The following is a 24,654-nucleotide window of genomic DNA, read 5'->3' as shown; positions in this document are numbered from 1 at the left end:
AAATATTTCCAGAGAATGGAAGCATAAATATTGAATGAAAATATTATTTATGCTGTTATTCATCCTGTCAAGAGACTTGGGAGGTTTCACTTAGGAAACAGCATCCCGCTGTGCTACTTAACAAACTCAATTAGAGGCTGTCATTCAGAGAAAAGCTATTGTGTCATGTAGTAATGTCAACAGACAACAGACAACAGCAGGATTTAAACAAAGTTACTAAGCCTTGGTTGTAACATTCTCTGAGCAGAAGTAAATTCATAAAGGGATGTAAAGAAATTCCTCAAGCACACAGCACATTGCATCAAGCTAATGCAAAGAGGAGAGAAACTCCACATTACTATGGAAGTTTAATTCACTTGCTCATTGGTATATCTTAAGAAAGTTGTAATACTATATAGAAGTAGACAAAAAGAAAAAACACAAGTAAGGTTTTAACAACTATTTCAATTTTCATGCTATGTGGGCAATTTGAAAAAATGGCAGGAGCTAATCTATTTTTTAACATAATCTCTACAGTTTCTGATAAAGTGGTCACAGGGATAGACTGCATTCAAAATGCAGCCTGCCAAAATTCCCTTCTAAAATGTAATTCTCGCATATACCATGAAATAAAGATGCAGTCAATTTATCTTCATGAAAGCATTAAAAGAGAAGGAGAATGGATGGAGGAGACTGCGAACAAAATACATCCCATTTATCATGCTTGCCACTCTCAGGATCAGTACCATTACGATACTTCAAAGGGAATTTACATTTTGTTTTATTTTCTTTAGGCATTCATTTAGGGCTTGGGGGAATAAAGCAAAAACTAACCAACCAATCAAAAAAAAAAAAGAGCAAGACAGAAAGAATTGTGCAAATCATTGTGCTAGTACAAGATGTTTCACTAAGACAAGAGTTGCACAATTTGAATTTTGGTTTGTTCACACCTGAAGTTTAGAGGGGCTGAAGGCCAACTCTACCCTAAGCATGGCTTTTGGTGAAAACTATGGCCTCTCACTGCACAGCTAAGACAAAAAGACTTTTCAGGGCTCTGCATAGAAAGACCATGGCTCCCCAGAAAGACCATGAATTACTTCTGTAGCTTAAGAAGCACAAAATATTTTCCATAAAAACAAGTCTGTTGCAGGATTATGTTTTAAAATGAGAGCTATGAATCTCCATGAAACAATTTTAGGCAATCACAAACTGAGGGATAATGAAAATGAAGGTGCTGAAAATCTAAGAAGATTTAAGTCTAAGTCCCAAAATTAACTTGTGTTAATTAATACCAACCTAAATCCTCAGGAATCCCAAATGAATTAAGTAATTAACTCAAAGGTCATCATATTCAAATTTACATCTTAAAGGCAGACATAGAACTCAAAAGCTCAATCTGAAGTTGAGAACTGAGAATCCATAAATGCCAAACAACTTCAGCTAACTCTCCATGAAAGATACCACTTTTACTAGTGCTTCAGATCATAATATACTAAATACCCTTTTAAAAGCATCAGCTCAATGTGTGATTTCATGAGATTCCAGTTTCTATTAAAATAGAAGTCCTGGTTTTTAAAGGTGCAGACAGGTGAAGGTCAGATAAGCACCAGGTACTTAATTTCTGGTGATTCAAACACGTTTTCAAGTCTTAGCCTATAGTCAGGTGTACAAGAACTACAAATTCCCAGCAATTTAAAGTTCCCGAAGTGTTCCATCTACTCATTCTAAAGTTATTGCATCTTTTATGAGTATAGGTACATCTGTATTTTAGACTACCACAGCCCCAACTGGTATTATACACTCTCATCTTCAGTATTTCCTTGTAAGATCTTGGCCAGCCAACTTTCCAGAGAGAAGGCACATGTCAGAAGACTTAAAAGTACCTTTAAGGACAACTGAAAGACTTGTCAAGAATAAGAATGAAAGCAGTGTGCTTGTTTCTTTACACCTGGAGAAGGTTTCCCTGCCAATTCCACAGAATTCCAGACCATGAAGAGTACTGGAGTATTCTGGTTTCTTTATTATAGACAAAAAGAGTATATAATATGACCATTAATTGAGAGAACTTTTTTATCCAAATCAAATAAATGATTAGGAACTCCAAGCATTCCCCTTTTTCCTGAACATGGTAAGCTCTTCTTTTTTAAAACTTAAGAAAATTTTATTGAGGAAAAATATATTCATCTTTGCTTTATTTTAAATAATTGACAGACAAATTTGAAAGAAAGAGCAAAATTAGGAGAGAAAAAAACAACCAATCTTACTTTGTAGATGCATGCAGATGAATAAGTACAGCAAAAACATACATTCATTATTTTCTGCATTCAGTTCTCTATACAGGAGCATTTCAGAATGTCCTCTTTATAGCCTTTAATTCTGGATTTCATTTGCATAATGTTATAACCCCAGCTAGCCCATATATGCTGTTGAATAATGTGATATTGCTGTTTTGTCTTTATAAACCAAATAAAAATAAATTAAGTGCTGCTAACAAGCTATGACAATAAATCGTTTACGTGATTTCTTTGGTAAGGTTGTGAAGGTTGTGTGCACATCATAAAGGTTTTTGCACACATGATAACAAAGGTATTTACACTCCTGTGTAGTCCATGGCTAAATAACTCAGAATGCTCCTTACATTTGGAATGTAAGGGGATCACCTAGTCCAACTCTTCTGCTCAAAGCACATGCCCAAGGCCATTGTCCAGTCAGGTTGTGATTATAACCAAGAACACGGCTCTACAATCTTTCTGGGAAACCTATTCTAGTATTTAAACACCAACACAGTGAAAAAGCTTTTCATTTGGATGGGATTTTTTGTATTTCAATTTGTGCCTACTGCTTCCATTCCTGTCAGAGGAAAGAGTTCCATTTCCACTTTATTTCCCACAACAAACACTTCCCACTCTCCCCTATCAGGTATTAAACATATTGAAGAGATTCTCCCAAACCTTCTCTTCTTTTCTTGGATAGACAATGCCAGCTCTCTCAGCCTCTCTTCATATGACAGATGCCTCAGTTTTTTAATCATCTCTGTGGCCCTTCACAGGACTCATTTCAGTGTGTCCATGGGTACCTTGTACTGGGGAGCCCAAAACAGGACACAACACTCCAGAAATGGTCTCACCAATACTGAACAGAGGTGCATAAGCTAATCACTTCCCATGTGCAAGACTTGCATCTCCCTTTGCATTTGACTGCTAAAAGTCTTGTTAACGCCAAAATAAACAACATTCATAGCTCTAAATGTCTCAGATTGACATAAACTTTATAAGATGAACCTCACAATGACATGGACTAGTTTCCTCAGGTCTTGGAAGTACATCCCCATCAGACACCATGCACATGTGCACATCCCAGTTTTTGAAATATTTGCTAATCTGATCCTCCTCTACCGAGGATAAGTCTTCACTGCTCCAGGCTTTCCCATAGGTCTCAGGGGCCTGGGATTCTTGAGGGAAAATCTTACCCATAAACTGAGGTGAAAACAATGTTGTGTAACAACCTTTTCCATGTTCTGTGTCACCGGATCACTGCAGTAGTGAGCCCAGCTTTCCCTCATCTGCCTTTTGCTGCTGATGGACCTGTACAAGACATTTTTTCCTTTTGTGTCTCTGGACGGATTCAGCTCCAGACGGACACTGGCTTTTGTGACACCGTTCCTGCATTCTTGGACAGCACCTTTATCATCTGCCTGGATTACTTGATCCTGTTTTCACCTCCCATTATATTAGTTCTTTATATAATTCGAACAAAACACCTTCCAAACTATGACAAAGAGATTTCCTTTAGAGAGCTGTCCACATTCCTTGTCAAAGCTGAGCTGCTGTGCACACAATAACCCAAAAGGCATGTCAAGATATGCAGCAAACTAGAATCAGCCTAAGTGGATCTAAGGAATAAGAGTGCTTGATTGGCAAGGGGCACCACTAGGCTCCTCTAGCACCAAGTTCAAGGAGACCACATGATCTGAAGAGAAATTCAGAGGTAGAAAGAGAATAGAGGAAGTGGTAAATCCTGTGAGTGACACTGAAATCTGGTATCTCATTGTAAGGGTGAAATGGCACAAATGGAGGATCTCAGGCACTATCAGAACTGACACCGAATATCAGTTTCATTAGAGAATGTTACTACTCTCAGAAGCCTATTAGCTGACAGGATAACAGGGTTGGAAAGCTTTAAAGAAATACTAGATATTTTAATAGAGATGCAAAAGAAGAATCTATGCCATTAGCATGAACTAGATAATACTACAAAGAGAGGAGCAACTAAAAGGATGGAAAAAATCACTTAAACTGTCTGGTTAGCAAGGACAAAAAAAAGAAAAACTGGATATGTTTTTAAAATGAGAAAGTTTAAGTTGATTTTCAGTCAGTATAAATTGACATAATTCCATTAATATCATCCAGTTAACAGTTCTGTTGCACAAGCTAAGTTCCCTCCTTGGAACTGAGGATGTAGGCTTTCTGTTCCTCACAGAGAGGAAAACGCACCTTAACTGAACTTTTATGTGTGCAAGAGGGTCAGTCTCAGACCAATATGAAGGACCTCAGGTTTTTTTAAGTAACTGTGTTCAGTTTTCTAGCCTGAGTTTTCTCTTTTCAGATTCTAACTCTTAGAGTACTATTCCCACTCCTTTATAACTAACACTTACCTTCTTTAACTCTTCCTGAAGAGTTCTGCCATTTTCCTCTGAGGACAAACTTTCTTTCTGGTTTTCCAGATCTATTCCAGGTTCTGACTCTTGTTCTTCACCAGATGATGTTTCCTTGTCACTCATTTTAGCAGCAAGCTGAAATAACCTGGATTTAAGCTCATCCTCCATAAGTTCAGGCTTGACATCATGGTGCTGATCCTCATTGCTTATATCTGTTTCTGATAAATCACCAAAATCCTACAAAGACATTAGAAAAAAACCATATCAATTCCTATTTAGGCACAGAAAGAAAAAACAAACAGCTTTCTATGAAACTATAGGTATGGTCACTCTGCAGGGAAACTAGAAAGAAAGTATATTAAGTGTTCTGATAGAAAAGGAATGCCAGTAAACCAACACTTGCTGGATGATATTCATCATTCCTTCTTACTTTCATGTTATCTAAAAAGGAACTACGAAAATCACTATGTATCTGTGTGCAACTAATAAAACATGCCTGTATTTCCCATTCCCAGCACTGCCATCCCTCACAGGCACAGTGCAGATAACAGTGTGGTGTGGGAATGAAATAACCTGTAACCTGGCAGTTGTGTTCAGCTTTCAGTTGAAAGCTGTGCTTGCATTCCTTGACTGCTTGGTCTTGAGCATAATCCATGTTATGCTTAAAGACTATTGGAAACAAATTTTGAAAAACTCCTCTTTTGTTACATAATGTGGCTTAAGATTGTCAGCTTTCCCTGTGATTATTTGCATAGGTAGATCCTCTGCAGAGATGATTTTTTTTTTTTCAAATGCCAACCTCCGTGGAACAGGTTCAGTCTTCAGGAGCATCTTCTGTTCTGAGTCTTGGATTCTTAAAGCTGGGAAACACTTAAAGGATCAGTTAAGTACAGTGGGTGCTACGGACTAGGCCACAAGTCCCTTTGGAAGCTGAAGAGAAGAAAAGCAAAATCTTTTCCCAGTATTTAATAAGGTGGAAAGGGGGATAGTTTTGTCAGCTCCTGCTGACAAATTCTGAGAATATCTCATAGTTGTTCTAAAAACTAATCGCCAGGTATGTATCAATTCATTTTCTGGATCTGTGTTGTCTGATTAGGACCCAAGTTGCCCTGATTTCCACTACAGTCCCTGGAGAGAGAGAGGCACCTCCCAGAGCAACTTGTTCCACCTATAGTATTTGCTGCCTTCTGGAAATGTTTTCTCCCTGCTGACTGCTGAGAGAAAGTTTTGAATCTTTAGCTTGTTTGGTGCTTCAGCCAAGTCCATGAAATAAGATGGTATTAGGTAGGTTTAAAAGTGACAGATATTTTGAAATGGAACATAATTGTGCAAAACCACCCAGAAGGTGGCTATGAAGAATTCAGACTGGGACCAGAGTGATAGGCACATCTCAGCAGGTCTAGGAGGATGATTTGGAGCAATTCTCAGAGAGGAAATTATTCCTGTCTGCCTTAGGTTCTCGTACTGTGACAAAACCAGACACTGCTGGAGAGACTAAAATCTGTGTTCTGTCTTCCATTCATTTGGAAATACATAAACAGGAGCAACTGTAGCAGCACTGTTCAGGGATGAACCAATTACCTCCAGTTCTCACAGGAAATGTTAACTCTGCCCACTCCCTCACAAACCCTACCCACTGAACTGCTTTTAATGGATTGACACATCGTGTTCATAATGTCAGTTCTCATCTTTCATACAGTAAACTATACTGGAGTTTTCAGCACTTTCACAGTGTTCTGGACAATTTTTGTCAGCAGTTACTTGCAATTCAATCAATTACACAACTAAATTATTGCTTTATAGTTCACCTTCAGGATGCAGAAGGGCTTTTTAGAAAATCAGAATTTGAAGAAACAACAGAAATTTGAGAGCTACAGAAGGGGAACCATGGATTTATGCTGAAACTTCCTTCCCAAACAATCAGCTTCTGCAAGATAAAAAGCTTTTTTTCTGGTAAAAAGCTGTTCAATGATAAAAAAAAAGGTTTCAAACTAGTGTGTTATCACTTCACTTTTATAATATGACATGCTCTTATATATATGCAAAAGACTGGTGTATTTCACCTCTTAAATTAAAAATCTCTATAACAATGTTTCCTCAAATTGCAAGAGAAGCTTTCTTCAGACATTTCTTGCACATCACTCCACAACTCATTACAAATACCACTATTACACCCCAACCAACAATCTGCCAATGACTAAGACTCACAAGTCACTATACTACTACGAAAAAGCCCTGAAACCTGTTGCTGAATCAATCAGTCCATCAATTTGTACCCAGGAAAGAAACAATCATAATTTATGTGATATACAGGATAGAAAGCCCAGCTAAACTATACACTTGTATTTTATGAGACTACAGTTCAGTGAAGATACAGCTCATTAAACCTGAGTTATTTACAGCTAGGTATCCAGTCTAAGCCAATCAGTGGAACCCCTCTTTACTTGAATTACCTCCATTTATTTAATTGGTACCTCCAAAAATTGGTACTGCTCTCATCTACCAAAACCTGGTTTAGGTTACAGCTCTGCACTAGGGGTGTGGGCTTACTGTAGCAGTGTTGATGAAGATTGAACATGGTTTACCTTGAGATCAAGCCTGCAAGGAAAAGAAGAAAATCCTATTCTATGCAGACATTTGAGCAGATCAAGCTTGTAAAGACAAGAATTTGATATTCTTGTTTAAATGAGCTTACAGATATGTATATAAAATCTAGTGGAGCAGTGAGGGAGGCTAGCAGTCCAGAGTAGTGGATTTTCCCACCCTTCCTCCTCACTGCTGTACTGACAGACTTCACTGTGCAGCAGGTCATGTACCAGTCCTCTGGGGGCTTCTTAAATAGATCTGCTTAGCTTTAACTGCTTAGCAACTTTATTGGAGTAGCAATGCCCAGATACACCCATGGGAAGCACCACTTGTTAATCTAAAGAATTTGTATTGACATCAGCAGTATAACAACTTCTCTCGATCCTGAAAAAATACCAGACTTCATAGAATCATACATGGCAGCAACTTAAAGATCTTTTTGCTAGGCCTGCCAGCACAGGTGGAAGTCATGAGATGCCTTGGCAACCCCAGGGTCTCATTCTGCATTAGCTAAATCTGTGTTTTGAATACATATTCTTTCTTGGGGGAGGACTCATCTTGAGAGTATTGACTGTATTACAGCTGGGCTCAGGTATGTCTATAATCCCTTTTTTTAGCTTTCCAGCCTCTTTTAAATGAGTGGTTGGATTATCTATATTGGCTAGAGCTGTTAATTCCTGTGCACATGCAGAGATAATGGTACCTTACACTGATGCACTTTGTGGTTTCTGTTAATAGAAGGCTGCTTGACTTGTGTGTTGGGCTTTTCAGATAGTGGTAGAAAACTATTTGTGAGGAGACTAAATGTCTTTCATGGATTGACAAATTAAAAAATGCATTAACAGCCATGAAAAAAATAAAATAATTAAATTGAAAGGTACTACTATTATTATTGAATAGATGCTCCATTAAATTTTGTTATTCTTTACTGTTCATGTTTTCACTCTTTCTGGTAAGTTTAGTGACATTTTTTTGCCATGACACAAATCATTGTGTAAATTCCCATTTGCATCTATCAGCAATACACAATGTTAATAACTGCAAACAAGAATAAAGGGGTACCATTTTATCTGAAAACTGAGCTTCTGTGAGGGCCTGGCAGACTGACAAAGCCATGAACCCAGTTTCACTGAAAGAAAATCAAGTGTTTCTATGCAAGCATAAGTCTTTTAGGAGACAATGAAAACAACAAATACATCTTTACTCATAAATAGTGTCCAAATCCTTGCACACAAATCGCTGATAACTCAATGTAATCAGAGCAGACAGAAACAAAATACAAAAAAAGATGCTCCAGAACAAAATCTATGTTAAATTATAAATTCCTGAGAGAAAGTTCCCTTCATACAGGAAACCAAAAATTGGAAACTAAAATTTTTATGAGAATACACAAATTATGAGGTTTGCAGGCAGTTTCTCTTCAAGAGCCAGAGTGATTTCAGGGAGCTGTTTGCAAAGAATACATCCCAAGTGCCATCCTGTGGGAACAGGCAGTCTGATAGTGCTCACCCCTAACCTGGTGCAAGGCAGGAGGGCTGTAATTAACAGGTGGGGTCTGCTGATCAAAGAAGCAAACTCATAATGAGGGCACTTCTTTCACTTAAGCAATTAAGCCCCTCCATTTTGCATCAGAAACATAAGAACTTCAGCTACATTAAGCAACAGTGATATCCTTCTCTCAAAAAGATGAGCGTCAATATATGATTATTATTATTACAAATAGTATCAACTATTATTACAATTATTGATAATAAAAGCAGATGATGATTGGTGGCTTAATTGTCCATTTTTTGTAAAAAGTTATCATTTGAAAAATAATCATTAAAAGCAAAGTTGCACTTTCCAGTTCAGTTCCCACAGAAATATGTCTTTTGTGGTACATAAGCAATCAGATATTATTTATAGCAGGACTTTGGTTTTATCAGGACAGTTTTCATGTCTTGCTTCATGACTGTGTTTATGGCATCTCTACAGACAGCTCAGTAAATGAGCTTGTTCTTTTACTTATCATTAAGCAAAAAATTCCACAGATACAGCACATCTTGGTATCTGTTCTCAGGTTTCCCCTTCTAAGTCACTGAAGACTTTAAACAAAAAATTCTCTCTCAGTCACAAAGTCAGCATTCCACTGTTGTGTCTAAAATATATTTTTTAAAAAATTCCACAGCATTATCCTACTCTAGGAAGTGGATCCTGAATAAAAAATACTTTATTTTAAATTGAAATTCAGTTATGAGTCATGAACTGACTGCAGTTTTTCCAGAACATAACTGCTTACAACTCTCTAGACTCACAGCACAGAAGAAAAAGAGCTTGTTTTCATCTCACTGAGAAACTTAGAGAGTAGAAAACAAGAAAGCAACTTTCACTATTTGAAAAGTAAAAATGAAACACCAACTTTTAGACTGATAAACTGAAATCCTGTTCTACAATGCTGATGAAAACATAATGGTTAACAAATCAAAACCTTATTATTACAATGCAGTAAAATAAGATTATATTCCAATGCAGTAAAGTACTGAAAAAGTGTTTCTTTACTGCAGTTGACATATAATCAGTTATTCACTGTCTAGTATCTTGGTTCAACAAGAATTTAGAAGAGTTTGTATGGTCTCTGCAAACTCAGCATAATCTCATAATGTGAAAAGCGATGCCTGGTTTAAGACCCTACAGTCAATCTTTCTTAAGTCTATAATGTCTGCAGTTCTTCACACACCTACATTATAATTTTGTAGAACTGTTTATATGTAGGGCTGTCCCTGCTGCAGCCTCAAATCAATCATTTTACCAAGATCAATACATAATTCTGGGGAATATATGAAACTCTGACATCCCTTTAATCTCATTTTCCTCAACAATGTAAATGATGTTTGGCTAATTCATTTTCATACATTAAATCAGGTTCCTTACACACATGACAATTTTATTTGCTTCCTAGAATTGTTCAACCGTGCAACATTCTTGCTCTAAACTGTGGAAGTCATTCCATTCCTGGTGCCAGCAGTGCTTGTTTGCTGAAGCTGGAGTAAAGGTTCTAAAAATGTGAGCACCAACTGAGAAATCAGACAACTCTGTGTGTGTGTGTGTGTCCAAACACAAACTAAACACATGCAAACCCACCCATACATATACTTCCTAGTGAGAATTTCATTGCTTTGAAAACAGTGGCATGATGTGGAGGCAGATCTGCCTCTGCTTGCCCCATTGAGGCTGAGGAAGCAGGGGAGCAGAAACAGCCTCTTTTAGCCTCAAGGGTAAAATGAAGGGGAGAGTGGGTTAGAATCCTGAATCTTGCACTTTTAGCACAACAGAGAGGTTACAAGAGACAAAGCAACTCACAAAAGACTTGGGAAAGAAGAATCATTTTCCACACCAGCTTGCACTTTGAAGCACACACTAAGATGCTAAAGGATGCCATCACAGATGTTTGGGAAGCACCCTGCCTTTCTGACCTCACCTGGAAGAGCATGGGGGAGGTTTAGATTGGATATTATGAAAAATTTCTTTGCAGAAAGGATTATCCAGCACTGGAACCGGCTGCACAGGGAAGTGGTTGCTTCACCATCCTTGGAGGTATTTAAAAGACATGTAGTTGTGGCAATTAGGGACAACCTTTAGTGATCAACCCTTCAGGGCAGGGTTAACAGCTGGACTTGATGAACTAAAAAATGTTTCCACTCTAAATGGTTCTATGATTCTATAATGTCTCCAGGACTTTCTCTGTAAGCTTTGATCTTCCATGCTCTACATATTGTCTATTGTGACTAGGAAGCCACAATATGAATACAGACACACAGAGATCATGCACAAATACACAAAGCCAGAAAGCTAAATGCAGAAGTCTGCGTACAAGATATAATCTTTGTGCAGTTCCTGTAAAGCCTTGTAAGTCTGCCTGATGTTCTAAGAAGTCAATAATGGCCACTGATGTGCTGTCAGATCACATTATATTACATCATTCTCCCCTTTTGAGAACTGTTGATTTTAAATATATGAGGACACGAGTATAAATGAATCAGTACAGAACACCCCGAACACCCACACTCTGTCCTGAAAGCAGATGGAATGGGTCCAGAATTAATGACATCCAGCATTAAAGCCCTGCTGAAATACTAGAATCATAATATTGACTTGCAATCAGCTGTACTGATGTTTTTCTATAGGAAATACAGGCTAGTAGCATCAGGAAAGAAAAACTATTCGAGGCATCCTAAATTTGGTCAGATACCTTTAAGACTGAATCAGGCTGCTTGTAATCAGAGACACAGGGAGAAGAAAGCCCTCAGCTCCTTGCTTCAGGCTTATTATTACTCTGCTGCAGCAATGATACAGCTTCAGGATTTAAGGGGGGTAGGATGTGGGAAATGGAACTGGACAAGGGGTCAAAATTCTCCTGAGTTTGTGTGCTTGCACTGCTAACAAAATTCTCGGGGACAAGTGGATCCCTTAATATCAGTCCTAGATCTGGTCAAACTAGAGGAGACTTCTTGGCTTTGTAATTTAACACCTGTAATTTAAAAGAAATGTTTCCTGTATTCAAGCTGTATGAACAGCTTTACCAAGTTTGAGATACTACAGTCTGGGGTTTTTGTTTGTTTGTTTGGGTTTTGTTTGTTTTCTTAATGAATTAACAAATTATTTAAATGGAAGTAGTTTACAAACACTCACTCTAACACATCAGAACTCATCTTAAGATGACCAATTAAAAGCAGATATCACTTGGACTGGATTTCACAAAAAGCCCTTTTTGAACTTCTGTTGCTCATTAGCTTTATCCCTTACCAAAATATTTGTAGACACTGCAAAGCAGATTCCCAGGCATATGAGTTATTTCTTATACCAAGAAAACAGAAGCAAAAAAAAAAAAAAAATACAGCACAACAAAGCAAGTAATTAATTAACATTTCTCAGCTGTTGACAAATCCTGAGGGTTTTTTTCTTAAGAGCACTGTATTTTACAACTTTAACAATGTCTTTGATTGGATGAAAGGGGCCTATTTGAGAAAAAGGTAAAGCCTATCTAACACCCTACTTTTTCTTCTTATTTAGGAGACATAAGGAAGATAAAGCTTGCAAAAACACCCCACCTCCCACTCATGATTCACATGATATTGCCAGTGTAGCTTAATTGGTTTTGCCCAACTCTTCTTGAGAATGCATTTGGTAAGCTCAGACACAATTACCTGACTTAAATTCATCTTGTTGGCTTTTGCCTGATTCTTTTCTTCACATAAGTCTTCAGAGATGGCTTTGTTCTTCTTCCACCTTCTTGATCTCTTTTCTAAATCATAATGGACTCCTTCAGTCTCACTGCTGTCTGAATACTCCAAGCTAGTTGCCTGCGGATTAAAATTTACATCTAATTCTCCATGGAAGTGCTTCTTTTCCATTCTGGGCATATCACTTTGAGTTCTGCTTTGCAACCAGAGAAGTTTGTTAGGTCCTTTAGCTTCCTGTGAAGAGTTTACTGAAGATGTTTCTGAATCGGAGAACAGTGTCTCAGTGTTAGTGTATAACCCAGAGGAGGGGGAGGTCACTGCCTGGTACTGATCGTTGCCATAAACCCACTCAGTGCCATACTGGGAATTGGAGTAATAGAAGTCATCTGGCAATTGTCGGGGTCTCCGCCGCAGCTTGTTCAAGGCCACGTTCCAGTCATAGTCATCCTCGCTGTCCGAGCCCATCTCGTCATAGGCAGACACAATGCTGGACTCGCTCTCCAAAGCTTTGAACACCTGACTCTTTGGTTTGGCGAGCATTCGAGGACGAGGCAGAGTGACGTTCTGCAAAGCCACCCAGTTTCCATCAGTGCTTTGGAAAACAGAAGGTGGACCTATGAAAAGGAAACAAGAACAACTCTGATCACACTGTGAATGGCCGCTTTTACTTGCCACAGACTGAAAGTTTCAACAAAACCAACAAACAAATGCAAGTGCTGCTGCCACATGAACTCTTTTGTGTTGAGAGCCAAGCTGCCCTACTACTTTGAAGCCACTGCTTTAAGTCATGGTGATGACTAAAATGGGAGAGTACTTGGACCAAAGTTTTTTTCTAAAAGAACGATTAGGAAAGACTGATGGAACATAAGCACGCAGGCATGTATAAATCCTGAGTTTTGCAAATGTCTTTGATTCTGTGTGCAATTCTGGTCCCCCACACTGAAAAGGAAAGATGGAAAAAGAATCATAGAAGAGCAACAGAGGTTGTACCAGGTTCTGAAGTGGTGTCCCTTCAAGGAATGATTAAGTAAGCCAGAGCTCTGCCATCTGGAGGACAGAAGACTGAGAGAATACACACTAAAAGAGATGGGGGAATCTCTTCCAACCTAACTACTACAGGGCATGAAGTGAAGCTACAGAAATCAAGGTTCTGAACAAACAAAAGAAAGAAGTGGGATGCCAGACCTATGGAGCTCCTTGCCTAAGGTTGTTCTGTATGCTTGAAATTATCTCTGATAAAACAGAGATGGCTATGAAGGTGAAGGAGAAATCCACTAAAATTTACTGAATACAGAAAAACACTTCTAGCTGAGACAGTAATTAAATTGACAGTTCTAAAAGTTCAAAGCCTACTTAGAGGCAGTATGAAAAATACTTGCTTTGTCCTAATCTCTCTTTGACTCTTGCTTATGGCTGCTGTTGTTGTACCCCAGACTAAATACCATATGAGATGATTCTATCTGACACAAGCACTGCTGCTCTTGTATCCTTCCACATTTCCAGAGTATGTTTTACAACTCCAACATAAAAAACCAAAAAAAGTCACAAATGTGCTCAGAAAGTGCTCCTTAACTCTCATAACTCTGAGAATTGTATTTCTTCTAAATTTAGATTTAATTTCCAATCAGAATTGAGAATTCCCCTCATGAGAAATATGGATGTGTGATGATTCTGCCTTCTGCAGCACTTGAAAAATATATAATGGCATGGATTTACACAGTAATCCAGCCTACTGAATGAACTTTTCAGACTTAAGGATTCTTCCTATGGACTCAAATTGATGATTTCCAGAAACCTATAGAAATACTTAATAAAAACCATTAGTTTTCTCATAATGTAAGCAGAACATCACTATTTTCCAATGGACACAGTAATATCTGGGCCTTTTGTAGAATATAATTAGGCATTTTGCATGAGATGGTTACAAATACTAGGACGAAAAGAAGATTACTTTTTCCCTGGAGCTGTTCATAAAGAACATTAGTATGCAGTAAGCTGTACTTAGTTTAAAAAAACAAAGTCTGAGGTGCACTACCACCACCAAAACACCCCCCAGAAAACAATACAAAAATTAAATTGTAATTAAACTTAGGAGCTATGAGAGTTTTATGACAACTCTTGCATTTCTTACTCATTTTACTCCTTTTGGCTTGTTTTCACTTCCTAAGTTTTAAGTCAATTTAAAGAACTTGAGAAAATACAATTCTTAATCCTGCTTAAAAGGAAATCAAAATAGTACTAGTTCTCTTGAAGAAGTGATCAAGCAAGGATATAGCTGAAGTCAGGTGTGTAAGGAGAACTAATAATTCTTTATTGTAACCCCTGATTTTGGAGAAAAAAAACCCAAACAAGCTATCAAACATAAGAAACTTTTTCTTGTTTACTTTTCCTAACTATACTGACTAATCGAAGTATAGGGTTCTCCTGAGAGAAAGAACTTTCCTTAAAACATCGTTCCTTCAAACAAAGCCAACAGCTCTGCAGGATATAAATCTCCAACAGGAATTCAGCTGCACCACATTACACAAATGTAATGGGGAGCCACAAACCTTTTTTTCTCCCCCAAACCATATCCCCTTATTCTATTTAACAACACCATGTGAGATTCAGTCAGCCAACCTCAGTTAACTGAAGAAAGGACAGGCTAGTAGTTGATCACATCTTAGAGGACAAACAGGGTAGAAAGCAACTGAGACCTCTATATTCAGAAAGCTGACTCAGCTTTATCCCACTTTTATTCTACAATGTCAAGTGCTCCCTTCCTGATTTTCCAAAACGAAGTCACTTGAAAGAATATTTTTTCACACAATTCTTTGGGCATAAGCTATAATTCATCCATGTGAAAAGGGAAAAAAGAAGATTTAAGAAGTTTCATTGTAAGACTATTGATAAAGGCTCTTGAATCACCATTTAAACAAATATTAACTGTAACCAAAATGAATTGTCAACTACTTTTTGGCTACATGCTTAAAAAGCCCATTGATGTTACCACACCAAATTCTTGGTTGAGATTTCTCTTGTTTTCTGTATCACAATACAAAGCTGCTTATTACTGCATAGGTGAGACCATATTTACAGATATTAGCACAGTCAAGTATTTACTATTAGCTCAATAGGCACCACAATTTCATCACAAATGTGGTTTTTAGATGAAAGAAGCAGAACAAATCCTCTCTGTAGAGCCCCCAAGAAGAAACTGGGTCAATTTGTTGTTCTGCTGTGGTTAAGCAATTGTTAAATACTAAATTGCTCAACAGTTGAATGCAATGGCATTCAAGTGGGTGCTTAAATTTATGTACCAAATTAACTGCTTTACTGAAAATAGGCCTTCCACTAAAATGCCCAGGAGAAAAACACTTCCGACAGTAGGTTGGTTAAGAAATTCACAGAGTAATGCATACTTGGTTAGGTCAGATTTAAATACTATTTCAATATTAATTTCTTTCATGGGGAGGAGAAGTTTTGAAATTGTTTAAATTTCAGTCTCCCCAGTTATCAACTGGCATTACAGATAAACAAATTGTACACATGGGCAGCCCTGGTCCCTGGTTGTCACCAAACCCAAATACACATTGTAATTGCTTCTGCTTGCCAGTGCCTGGTGAGGCAGCTGTGGGAGTTACAGCACCAGTGAACTCACCCCACAAAAGAGAAGTTTTCTGCTTGTACAGCTTCATGAACCAGTGTGCTACAGGGGTCAGAAGGGTTCTACAGCTGCTACAAGAGAAGAAGCAAGAACAGACATCTTCTGCCATGGGACAACAACACTTGGAGCCAGGGAATGCTGCTGCAATGAGTTCAGCTCCTGTGCAGCTGCAGGGGTAAGAACTAACCATCTCAATGGTGAGGAAGTTGCCTAGTGCTACACTCTTGTGGCCTCACAAATGCTTCAGCCAGAACAAGAGAGGCAATGTAAATGGGACCACCCCAAGAGCAGGAGCCACAACTGCAGAAGCACAGAAAGGGTTAGGTTGGAAGGGACCACAGTGGGTCAGCTGGTCCAACCAACCTGCACATGGCACAGGATTGCATCCAGGTTCTTGAATATCTTCAGTGAAGGTGACTCCACAGCATCTCTGGGCAACCTGTTCCAGTGCTTGGTCACCTGCATAGTGAAGAAGTTCTTTCTCATATCCAGGTGGAACTTTCTGTGCATCAGTTTCTGCCTGTTGTTTCTTGTCCTATTGCTTGGCACCACTGAGCAGAGCCTGGATCCATCCTCTGACAGCCTTCCTTCAGATACTAATATACATTGATATCTTCTACAGTTACAACCTGTCTTTATGTCATCTAGAAGTAAGCAGGGAATTTCATTCTATCCCAGGGTGCTGATTCAGGCAGGAATGGAGCTGACTTGGAAAGCTGCTCACCATCTATACCTAATGCATGATGACAGAGGTCAGATCCAGGGAAGCTGCTGGTCTGTGAAGTTCTTACTCATACAGCTTCCTCAAACTAGTCTGGAAGCGCCAGTGAGTGGGGCTGCACAGAGCACTGCATTTGTGAATTCATCAGGGTTGAAAATAAAGTTGTAAGGAGGAATTCTAAATGTGAATTATTTTAATGACTGGCTCACCATGTAACCTGTGCCATGGAAGGGATACAATGGGCTGCAAACTCCTTCAACTGGAGGACAGGTTACCAGTGACAAAGAAGGGCCCTTGAACTCTTGTGTCTTAGAAGCCCTGAAATGTAACCAAACTAGATGTCTAAATTTTGTAGCAGTCCAAAATCAACTTCACAGAGACCCAAATTTTGAATATTTTTTTAAGAAAGTTAAGCAATGATATAGCCCAATGAAATTTCAACATGGCAACATCAAATATACATTTTACATGTGACCTCTGAAAGTACAGAGGTCAGCAGAAATGCCCTCAAGAAGGTCCTTGCTTTAAGTCATATTTATTCCACATGTGAGTGAGAACCAAAAAAAGAATCTTATTCGTACTAGAAATATTTACTTGTTTCATTTAGCCTGTCTACACTCTTCCAGCTGGGTAAAGCAGAGAGCTTGCGTTCCTTCTGCTTCTTGGACTGTCCCTTTTGCTGCCTCCCAAGAGCCTCAGCCACAGATGATGCAGGGTCTTGTCCTTTACTGGCCATATCTTCACTAGCCAGGGAGAATGCAGACTGAGACCTCTGTGGGATTAAAAATCAGAGAGTGAAATTTAAAAACAGAATAAGTTAATTGTTAACTCTTTACCATAATTAGTATTCAGTTACCCATGCAAGTGTGTGATCTGCTAACATCACAAATAGGATTTAATGTATTCAAAAGAATTCAGCGTTAGATTGCTTATTTATGTGCATTTCTGATGCTATGCAAAGAGGCAGGAAGTTGTTTATACTACCATGGACCAGATGGAGAGAAATAATTAAGGTGAAGTTGTTGGAATGTGCTTGGTGAGGACTGATATCGAAGTGCTTTGACTCAAGTTAGCCAGAAAGGGATCCCATTGTGGTGAGACATGATATTCTATTGTTGGCTCAACAGGCCATCTGGTGTAACAATTTGCAGAAGTTAAAAATTGAAAAAAAAAGCAAACAAACAGCCTGTTTCCCAGAAACACACATGCAACTCAACTGATTTTAATGCAAAATTCTGTTTGCTAGGACATACATACATAACACCCAATATGCTGAGCAGTTTTATGCTCTCTTACTAATGAACTCAACTTAGCCTACACTTGCACATCTATTTTAGTTCTATGAGGGTCACATTTCAAGGCATAATAAGGTAAAATACTGTTGTAATTGTTAATCAGCCTGACTGTTACTGAGGGGGAAGGACTTGCCATTTGGTTCCACATGGATCAGACATTTTAGTTTTGACCTAGGCACAGAAAAGTCAGTCAGTTACAGAAGACACATTGAAGTTTGGCCCATTTTAAAAAGCTTTGAGTCCTGTCAGTATCCTGTTGATTTCAGTAGAACTCACACTCACATATCAAATCACATACGTAGTTGTAGAAACAAGATTTTCAGAGCTCGAGTCAAGCTGCCTTCCCAGCAGAGACAGTGGAAGACTGTAAATGCCAGGTTTTCAAGTGGCTTCGCTGCTTTGTACAGGCGAAGTTGGCACTCTCAAATCTTTGTACATTTTTAGTCATATTCAAATTACAAATAATGAACTAAATCTGTTACTTTCAAAAGGGCCAGTCTTTGCCTGTATCAGAAGTCTGCTTTGCACTGGTGCTAGTGAGGTAAAGGAGAACTTGACTTTTCAGCTACTTTCAAGTCCCTTAAATTCACAGGATAGCATAAGCATTGCTGGGAGTCCTGCTGGCTCGAAAGCCACACTTATACCACTTTCTGGCTGCACCTCCTCTCATGTGAAATGCTCCGCTGTGGGATCCATGTACCATGCCAGAAGATTTAATTAACTGCAAATCTTCCTGTATCCTTGGCTCAGCAGTAAAAGGAAACACAATTAAGCACAAGGGTTTAGTTTGGCTTCTGAACTGATGAAGAAAAGCCAGAATTATTGCACTAGATATTTTTATATTTTCTATAACTACAATGAATGCACAACTTTGTTAGTCTTGTCCATACAAAGACACAGGTCCTAATATGATGCATCGGAGTGTCTCTTTCAAATTTAGTGATATAAATTATTCACAACAAGTTTAAAGTAATTTTACTATAGGGAATCTTTCAGATGCATCACTTTTACAAGTCAGCCCTATTCAAATGTGTATTTAGTGTGTTCCAAACCTTGAACTAGGTCTTTCACTGATCAAGATCATCTGAATCCTTCTTAACCATGAAACAATTTAATGCAATGCATACAGATACATAAATTGTTTCACTATAGGAAATTTGCTCATGAACTTTTGATTTCATACTGGCAGAAGATGTGGACAATATAAACAATTCTGCCACAGATTTTCTGAGTTTTAACTGTTCTGTGGTTCACTTCATTCATTGTAATGCTAGAACTACCAAACTTGTCATGCTTTCAATAAATTAGGTCTGGTGTCTGCCACATCTTTTGAAATATTTGTGTTAAAATTGTTATATACTGGAAGCAGCAAGTTGTTGTGGCTGTCCACAAATATTCTCTTAGGGCACATTCTTTTTCCATGTACATATAGCAAACATGAGAGATAAGAGATGCTGAAGACCCAGAAGAAGGAATAGCCTGCAGTACATTTAGTAGTATCTATTTTCCCTTATTACTTGAAGAACTAGATCTTTAAGAAGAAGAATACCAGGAAGAACTTAAGTAGTCTGTAAAGGATAACTGAGACTCTGATAACAAAAGCTATCTTTATGTTTGACAGCTTTCCTGTTTTGCTCAAATGACAGCTTCTTGTGTGCCTTCTCACCATTTCACAAACATCACAGCAAAGGGATGCCATCACAGTGATGGCAGCATCTGCTCTTTGCTCTCAACTCACCTAAGACCTGCCAGCAGCTTAACCTTGACAAGGCAGAACTTGGCAGGGGCCGCAAAACCTCCTGAAGGAGCTGAGCACTCCTGCCCCCAGGCTGATGCTTTGGCAGCAAAGCTGTGGCCAGCAGTGCCCGAGCAATTTAAAGCCAGCTCACGTGCATTCACACTGTAGGGCAGGTAAGTTTTCAGAAGGACTAGGTGAGACACAACAGCTTGAAGGATTTAAAAAGGAGATGAACAGCCTGAAGGATGAAAGGAGCTGAAAAACAGGGAAGCACAGAAAAGAAAGTGGACGCAGTCTCATGTGGCGCAGTAATCTAGGATGTGAAATAAGCTCAACCAAACAAGCTTATCTAGCAAAAAGCTGATTTTTAAAAGTTGTGTGCTAAAACTTCTGGGTCAGATCAGAGGAAGACTGCTCTTCACAGTTTTTGCAAGGTCTCTGTGGAGCAGGAAATTGGTATTAGGTAGGAACTACTGCTAAGAAATCTTCCCAGGAAATCCAGTTGAAATACAGCAAGGGGTAAAGCTTGTGGTGCCTCCAAAGCTTGGCTTGAGGCCATCCTCATTATTTTTCAACATTTTGTGTGAATTTTTGATAAAATCTATCTTGGACTGCTCTGCTAGAAGTACCACCTCTTCTCACTGAGGATGGCTCACTGTCACAGAAGGCTCAAAGATAGAAAAGTAATGGCATGACAAAATAGCTTGGCTGCACACTGACATTTAGATCCTGAAAAAGGAAGATGCTGTTGAACTTGCACTCTTCAATACTACATTTTCAGGTCTCTGTATCTGGAGAGATTGAAATGATTAAGAAGTACCAATGTTCTAATAAGCTCCAATTCAGAAGAATATATAAAAGTAGAGGATTGGGTTATTTTTTGTTCTGAAAGTTAGTTTTAGATAGGGATGGCGGGAGAGATAATAGAACTGTGTTTTACTCAGACAAGCAGGGGCGGAAAGAAAGCATAAAGATTCATCCCTGAGTAGTTCAAATCACTGGTAGCACTGATAATGACACAAAAAAGGAGTGTCAATAGCCAAGCTTGGTGTAGGAACAGGACAGAAGCACATCCTGGCATGAGAACAAACCAGTCTAAATTGACTGCATTTTTCAGAGCACAAAAGCAAATGTTTGTGTACAAGTTTATCTCCAATCAATTAGCAGCCCAACTCATGACTCTATCTGAAATGCAAACGACCTCAAGACCTCCTTTCGTTGTTTTTGCAAATAAAGAGCAAACTAGAAAGTTAGTTATTTGGTGTGAGGCAGCACAGCAAAAACCCTCATCCTGGCTGGCACACTTGCATCAACTTAAACTCAGCCAGCACCACTAACTCCCCAGCCCTACAGCTGCAGCATGGAATATGTCCTTCCCTGTGGGCCGACTTGACTGCTGCACTGAACTGTGCAGGCAGCAGAAGCACACATTACTGTGCTGCATCAGTGCCTCTCTTCTTCACAGGTAACAGCTCATCTGTAGAGCCATAGGGGATGTCATTCCCTTGGGGACATTTGTTTAGGAAGCAAAACACTGAAAATAAGGGGACAGGCTTGAAAAGCCTGCCAGCAGGCTGATGCTCCATGTGGTTTCCCTGTGAATGGATACACAGAGGTACTGGAGGTAGGGCTGGCTACCCTGATAGGCTCTTGGATCACTTTGCTTTGGAACAAGGGATTTTTACTGACCAAATGAAGGAACCATGTCCCTCAAGCTTTATCAACTGCCTACATGCTTGGACTGCATCAAGATCTCAGAGCAGAAGAACCAATAGTGTCCAAAAAAATACAGGAGTCTAGATACAGTTTTCAGAATACGGCAGGAATGTAGGAACTTTGGTTTTGATTTAGAAAGACATGAGATGTCAAGAAAGGAGGTAAAGATACTTGGTTTATTTCCTAGCCAGAAGTTCTGCTTCCTCAGCAAACAATAACCCCAACCCATCTGCCAAGTGCTATTTTAGGTGTATTTATGCGTTATAAATGACAAGGCTGCCCTGTAAGTTTGTAGTCAGACACTGCTGGTTTCTGCAGCAAATTGGCGCATCAGCAGATGGCACTGCAGCCCCGCAAATCATTTGCTGTGCTCTGCACACACCCCACAAAGGCAGGTGCTGCATGCTGGAGTGCTGGGCAGTGCAGCACAGCTCACAAAATACAGCTGGGGTATTAGCAGACATTTCTAGACACCTGAGTTAGATGAGTTCCCTGCCAAATCCTGCCTAGTGGCATCTCCTGTGACATGTTTGTTTCAATTACAGACACATTATTATCATTTTTTAAAAAATCCCTCTTCAGGGATTTCTGTTGCACAGTTTGTAACATCTGGATGGAGAGAACTCAGCCTTCATTTTCCACTGAACTAGAATTAAAAGGAATCATCTTACTCATTGATGGCCTTCAATAAAAAAATTTTAAAAAAGACAAAAAGACAAAGTGGTTTCTGAATATTAAAGAAGGAAGGAGTGAATAAAAAGTAATCTCATCTTCCGTTACTTAATAAATATAAATATTCCATTTTCTATCAGTAACAATTTACGAGCTCACTCTTCTGAACACCGAATATATAAAAGCAAAACACATGACCAAAAGCAAGAACAACTTTATAAACCATTATAAAAAATATTGAGTCTAATGTTGATAATCTATAGATTCTTCACCTTGAACAACTGCCTTATATGTATGCATATTTTTTAGAGACAACATGAAGATTTTGTAATAAAAAATTAAAAAGTTTGGGTTTTCACCAAGAGATGAAAAAGAATTCCTCTTTCTCCTAAATAAAAGCCAAAATGGTAATTCAAAATAGGTCCCAAAAGCATCTGATGGGACTTTAGAACTGGGTCATGCATGTTTTTCCCTGCACTTTCCTCCTATTTCACCTTGTTTCCACCCTGACATTATGCTTCAGTCTGGTATAACTAGTGAAAGAGTAATTTATTCTGCAATTATTTGGAATAGACCAAGGACTCTCCCAGGCCCAGGAGGGACTGGGAACCCCGGGTGCCATAAGGCAGCTGCAGGTCACCACAGAAGGAGCCCCCTGCAGGCACAGAGACCTCAACACCCATGCTGAGGGCAGGTACCTCTGGATTTGGGCTGAAGAATCCTGTGCTGGCCAAGCTCTGATCTGAGAGGCAGATGCTAGTTGGGCTTGGAGGACTACCTTATTTATTCAGAGAATCAACCTAGAACTGACACATAAACTTGGATGACTTAAATGCAACCTTATCAATCCCCTCTCCTCCCTTGCAAGTTCTGCAGCTATGCCTGCCAGTGGTGCAGCAAATCCCCTTCTCAGCTGTGCTCTGTGAATGTAATCAATGCACAAACAGAACCAGTAGGTTTGGTAGCAAATACAGTAGCAAACCCTAGGCATTAACAGCTTATACATCCTTTGGTAAGAAAACTCCCACACCAGGAAGGAGACAGTATGAGCTTGCAAATGATGCCACTCTGCCACAGCCTATTTATCCTGGAAGTGATTTTTGCTCTGCTCAAATGTATGCAGTCCAGATATCTAGCAGTGGGAGTAAAATACCAAGGGTTTCGAGCATCTGTTCCTTAGTTAATCTTGTATGTGGCAAAGGATCTGTTAACAACCTTCTAAAAGAGGACAAGAACAGGCAGATGAATAGAAGATTTTTTCCCTCCTAACCACCCCTTGTGGATATCCCAGCTATCAGGGCAAACCTTTGAACAGCAGGCTGGGAGAAAGCAAAGATGACTGGTCCCTCTCCTGCAAAAGCCTTAGAACATACGTCCTTCAATGATCTGCCCAAGCTGGCTTTTTGTTCACTAGTGACAGAAATATCCTGGCTGCAATTGATTGTTTCCATCCTTCTACTGGCCTCTTAGACATCTGATTCCCTTAAAAACACTGTTCCTTTAAAAAGACTACAAAAATAATTATTAGCTTATCAGGAATGGGTCTGTCAGCAGGATGAACTGCACAGCTGTGTAGTAAGATGTAGAGCCACACTTGGGTGCATATTTATTTTGGTTCAGTTCGGATTAGCTAACTTTGATTAACAAGATGGAAAGGAGGGTTGTAAGGGAGAGAGACAAGAGGTTATTCCTCAACAAACCCATTGCTGGTGAGCATGCCACTATCTCCACAACATCACCTATAGTGTAAAAATGGGAAAAAAAAGCTGGCCCCACATGTGAAAGTGCTACTGCTTTGTTTGCAAGGAATTTGTAAGCTAGTAATAATGGATATTTCATATTGGTCCCAGAATATGAGTATAAACATCCCTTTATTGTACTTCTGAAGTTAACAATTTAGGGAAGTGCTAGGAGCATAAAATACTAGTTTGATCTATATAATGAATTTATGTAAACAAGTCTACTGAAGTTTGTGGAACAGAGGACAGATACACCAATGCAACTGTAATCCTCACTTGCCTTTACAAGGTATCCTTATGCATTTAGCCATTACTGCTCCCCACATCTTCAACCAGAGCCCATTCTTTTTCCCTCCTCCCACACTTTGAATGCTGTATGACATATCCTGAAAAAACCTAAACAAATGAAACTAAGAACAAACAGGGAAGACACTTCCCAGTTTGAAGACACTGAGAGCTCAGTTAGTAACCTGTGGTGACAGTATTGCCATTTTACTTGCAGAAGAGAGAGGAACAGCAATAGCCAGATCCCTGGTTCTGGTGTAGGACAGGAGGATTTTGCTTTGCTACTAGCACACCTCTCTGGAAGAGTGCTTGTTTATAAGAGGTAAGGGGGAGGAGGCATGTGTGAGTTGGCACCTATGTTTCAGGTCTAATTACAGTCTTACACAAAAACACACCTTTTT

At 39.1% G+C, this 24,654-nt stretch overlaps 1 protein-coding gene across 5 annotated transcripts in view; it reads right to left on the bottom strand.

Annotated features, from left to right (window-relative positions):
- Positions 1–24,654, bottom strand: part of MYRIP (myosin VIIA and Rab interacting protein) — a 195,057-nt gene that overhangs the window by 18,790 nt on the left and 151,613 nt on the right. For 3 of the 5 annotated variants that reach the window (XM_053963102.1, XM_053963112.1, XM_053963121.1), the window contains exons 8-10: positions 17,403–17,580; positions 12,406–13,055; positions 4,634–4,873 (exon numbers count right to left, since the gene is read on the bottom strand). In XM_053963102.1, coding sequence (XP_053819077.1) covers positions 4,634–4,873; positions 12,406–13,055; positions 17,403–17,580 — 1,068 coding nt within the window. Of the gene's footprint in view, positions 1–3,332; positions 3,456–4,633; positions 4,874–12,405; positions 13,056–16,450; positions 16,547–17,402; positions 17,581–24,654 lie in introns of all 5 variants that reach the window. The other 2 variants (XM_053963083.1, XM_053963094.1) reach the window with 2 other exon arrangements.

This window comes from Vidua chalybeata, chromosome 1, assembly GCF_026979565.1.
Source record: "Vidua chalybeata isolate OUT-0048 chromosome 1, bVidCha1 merged haplotype, whole genome shotgun sequence".
Taxonomy (NCBI): domain Eukaryota; kingdom Metazoa; phylum Chordata; class Aves; order Passeriformes; family Viduidae; genus Vidua; species Vidua chalybeata.
This window is presented reverse-complemented; position numbering and strand designations above follow the sequence as displayed.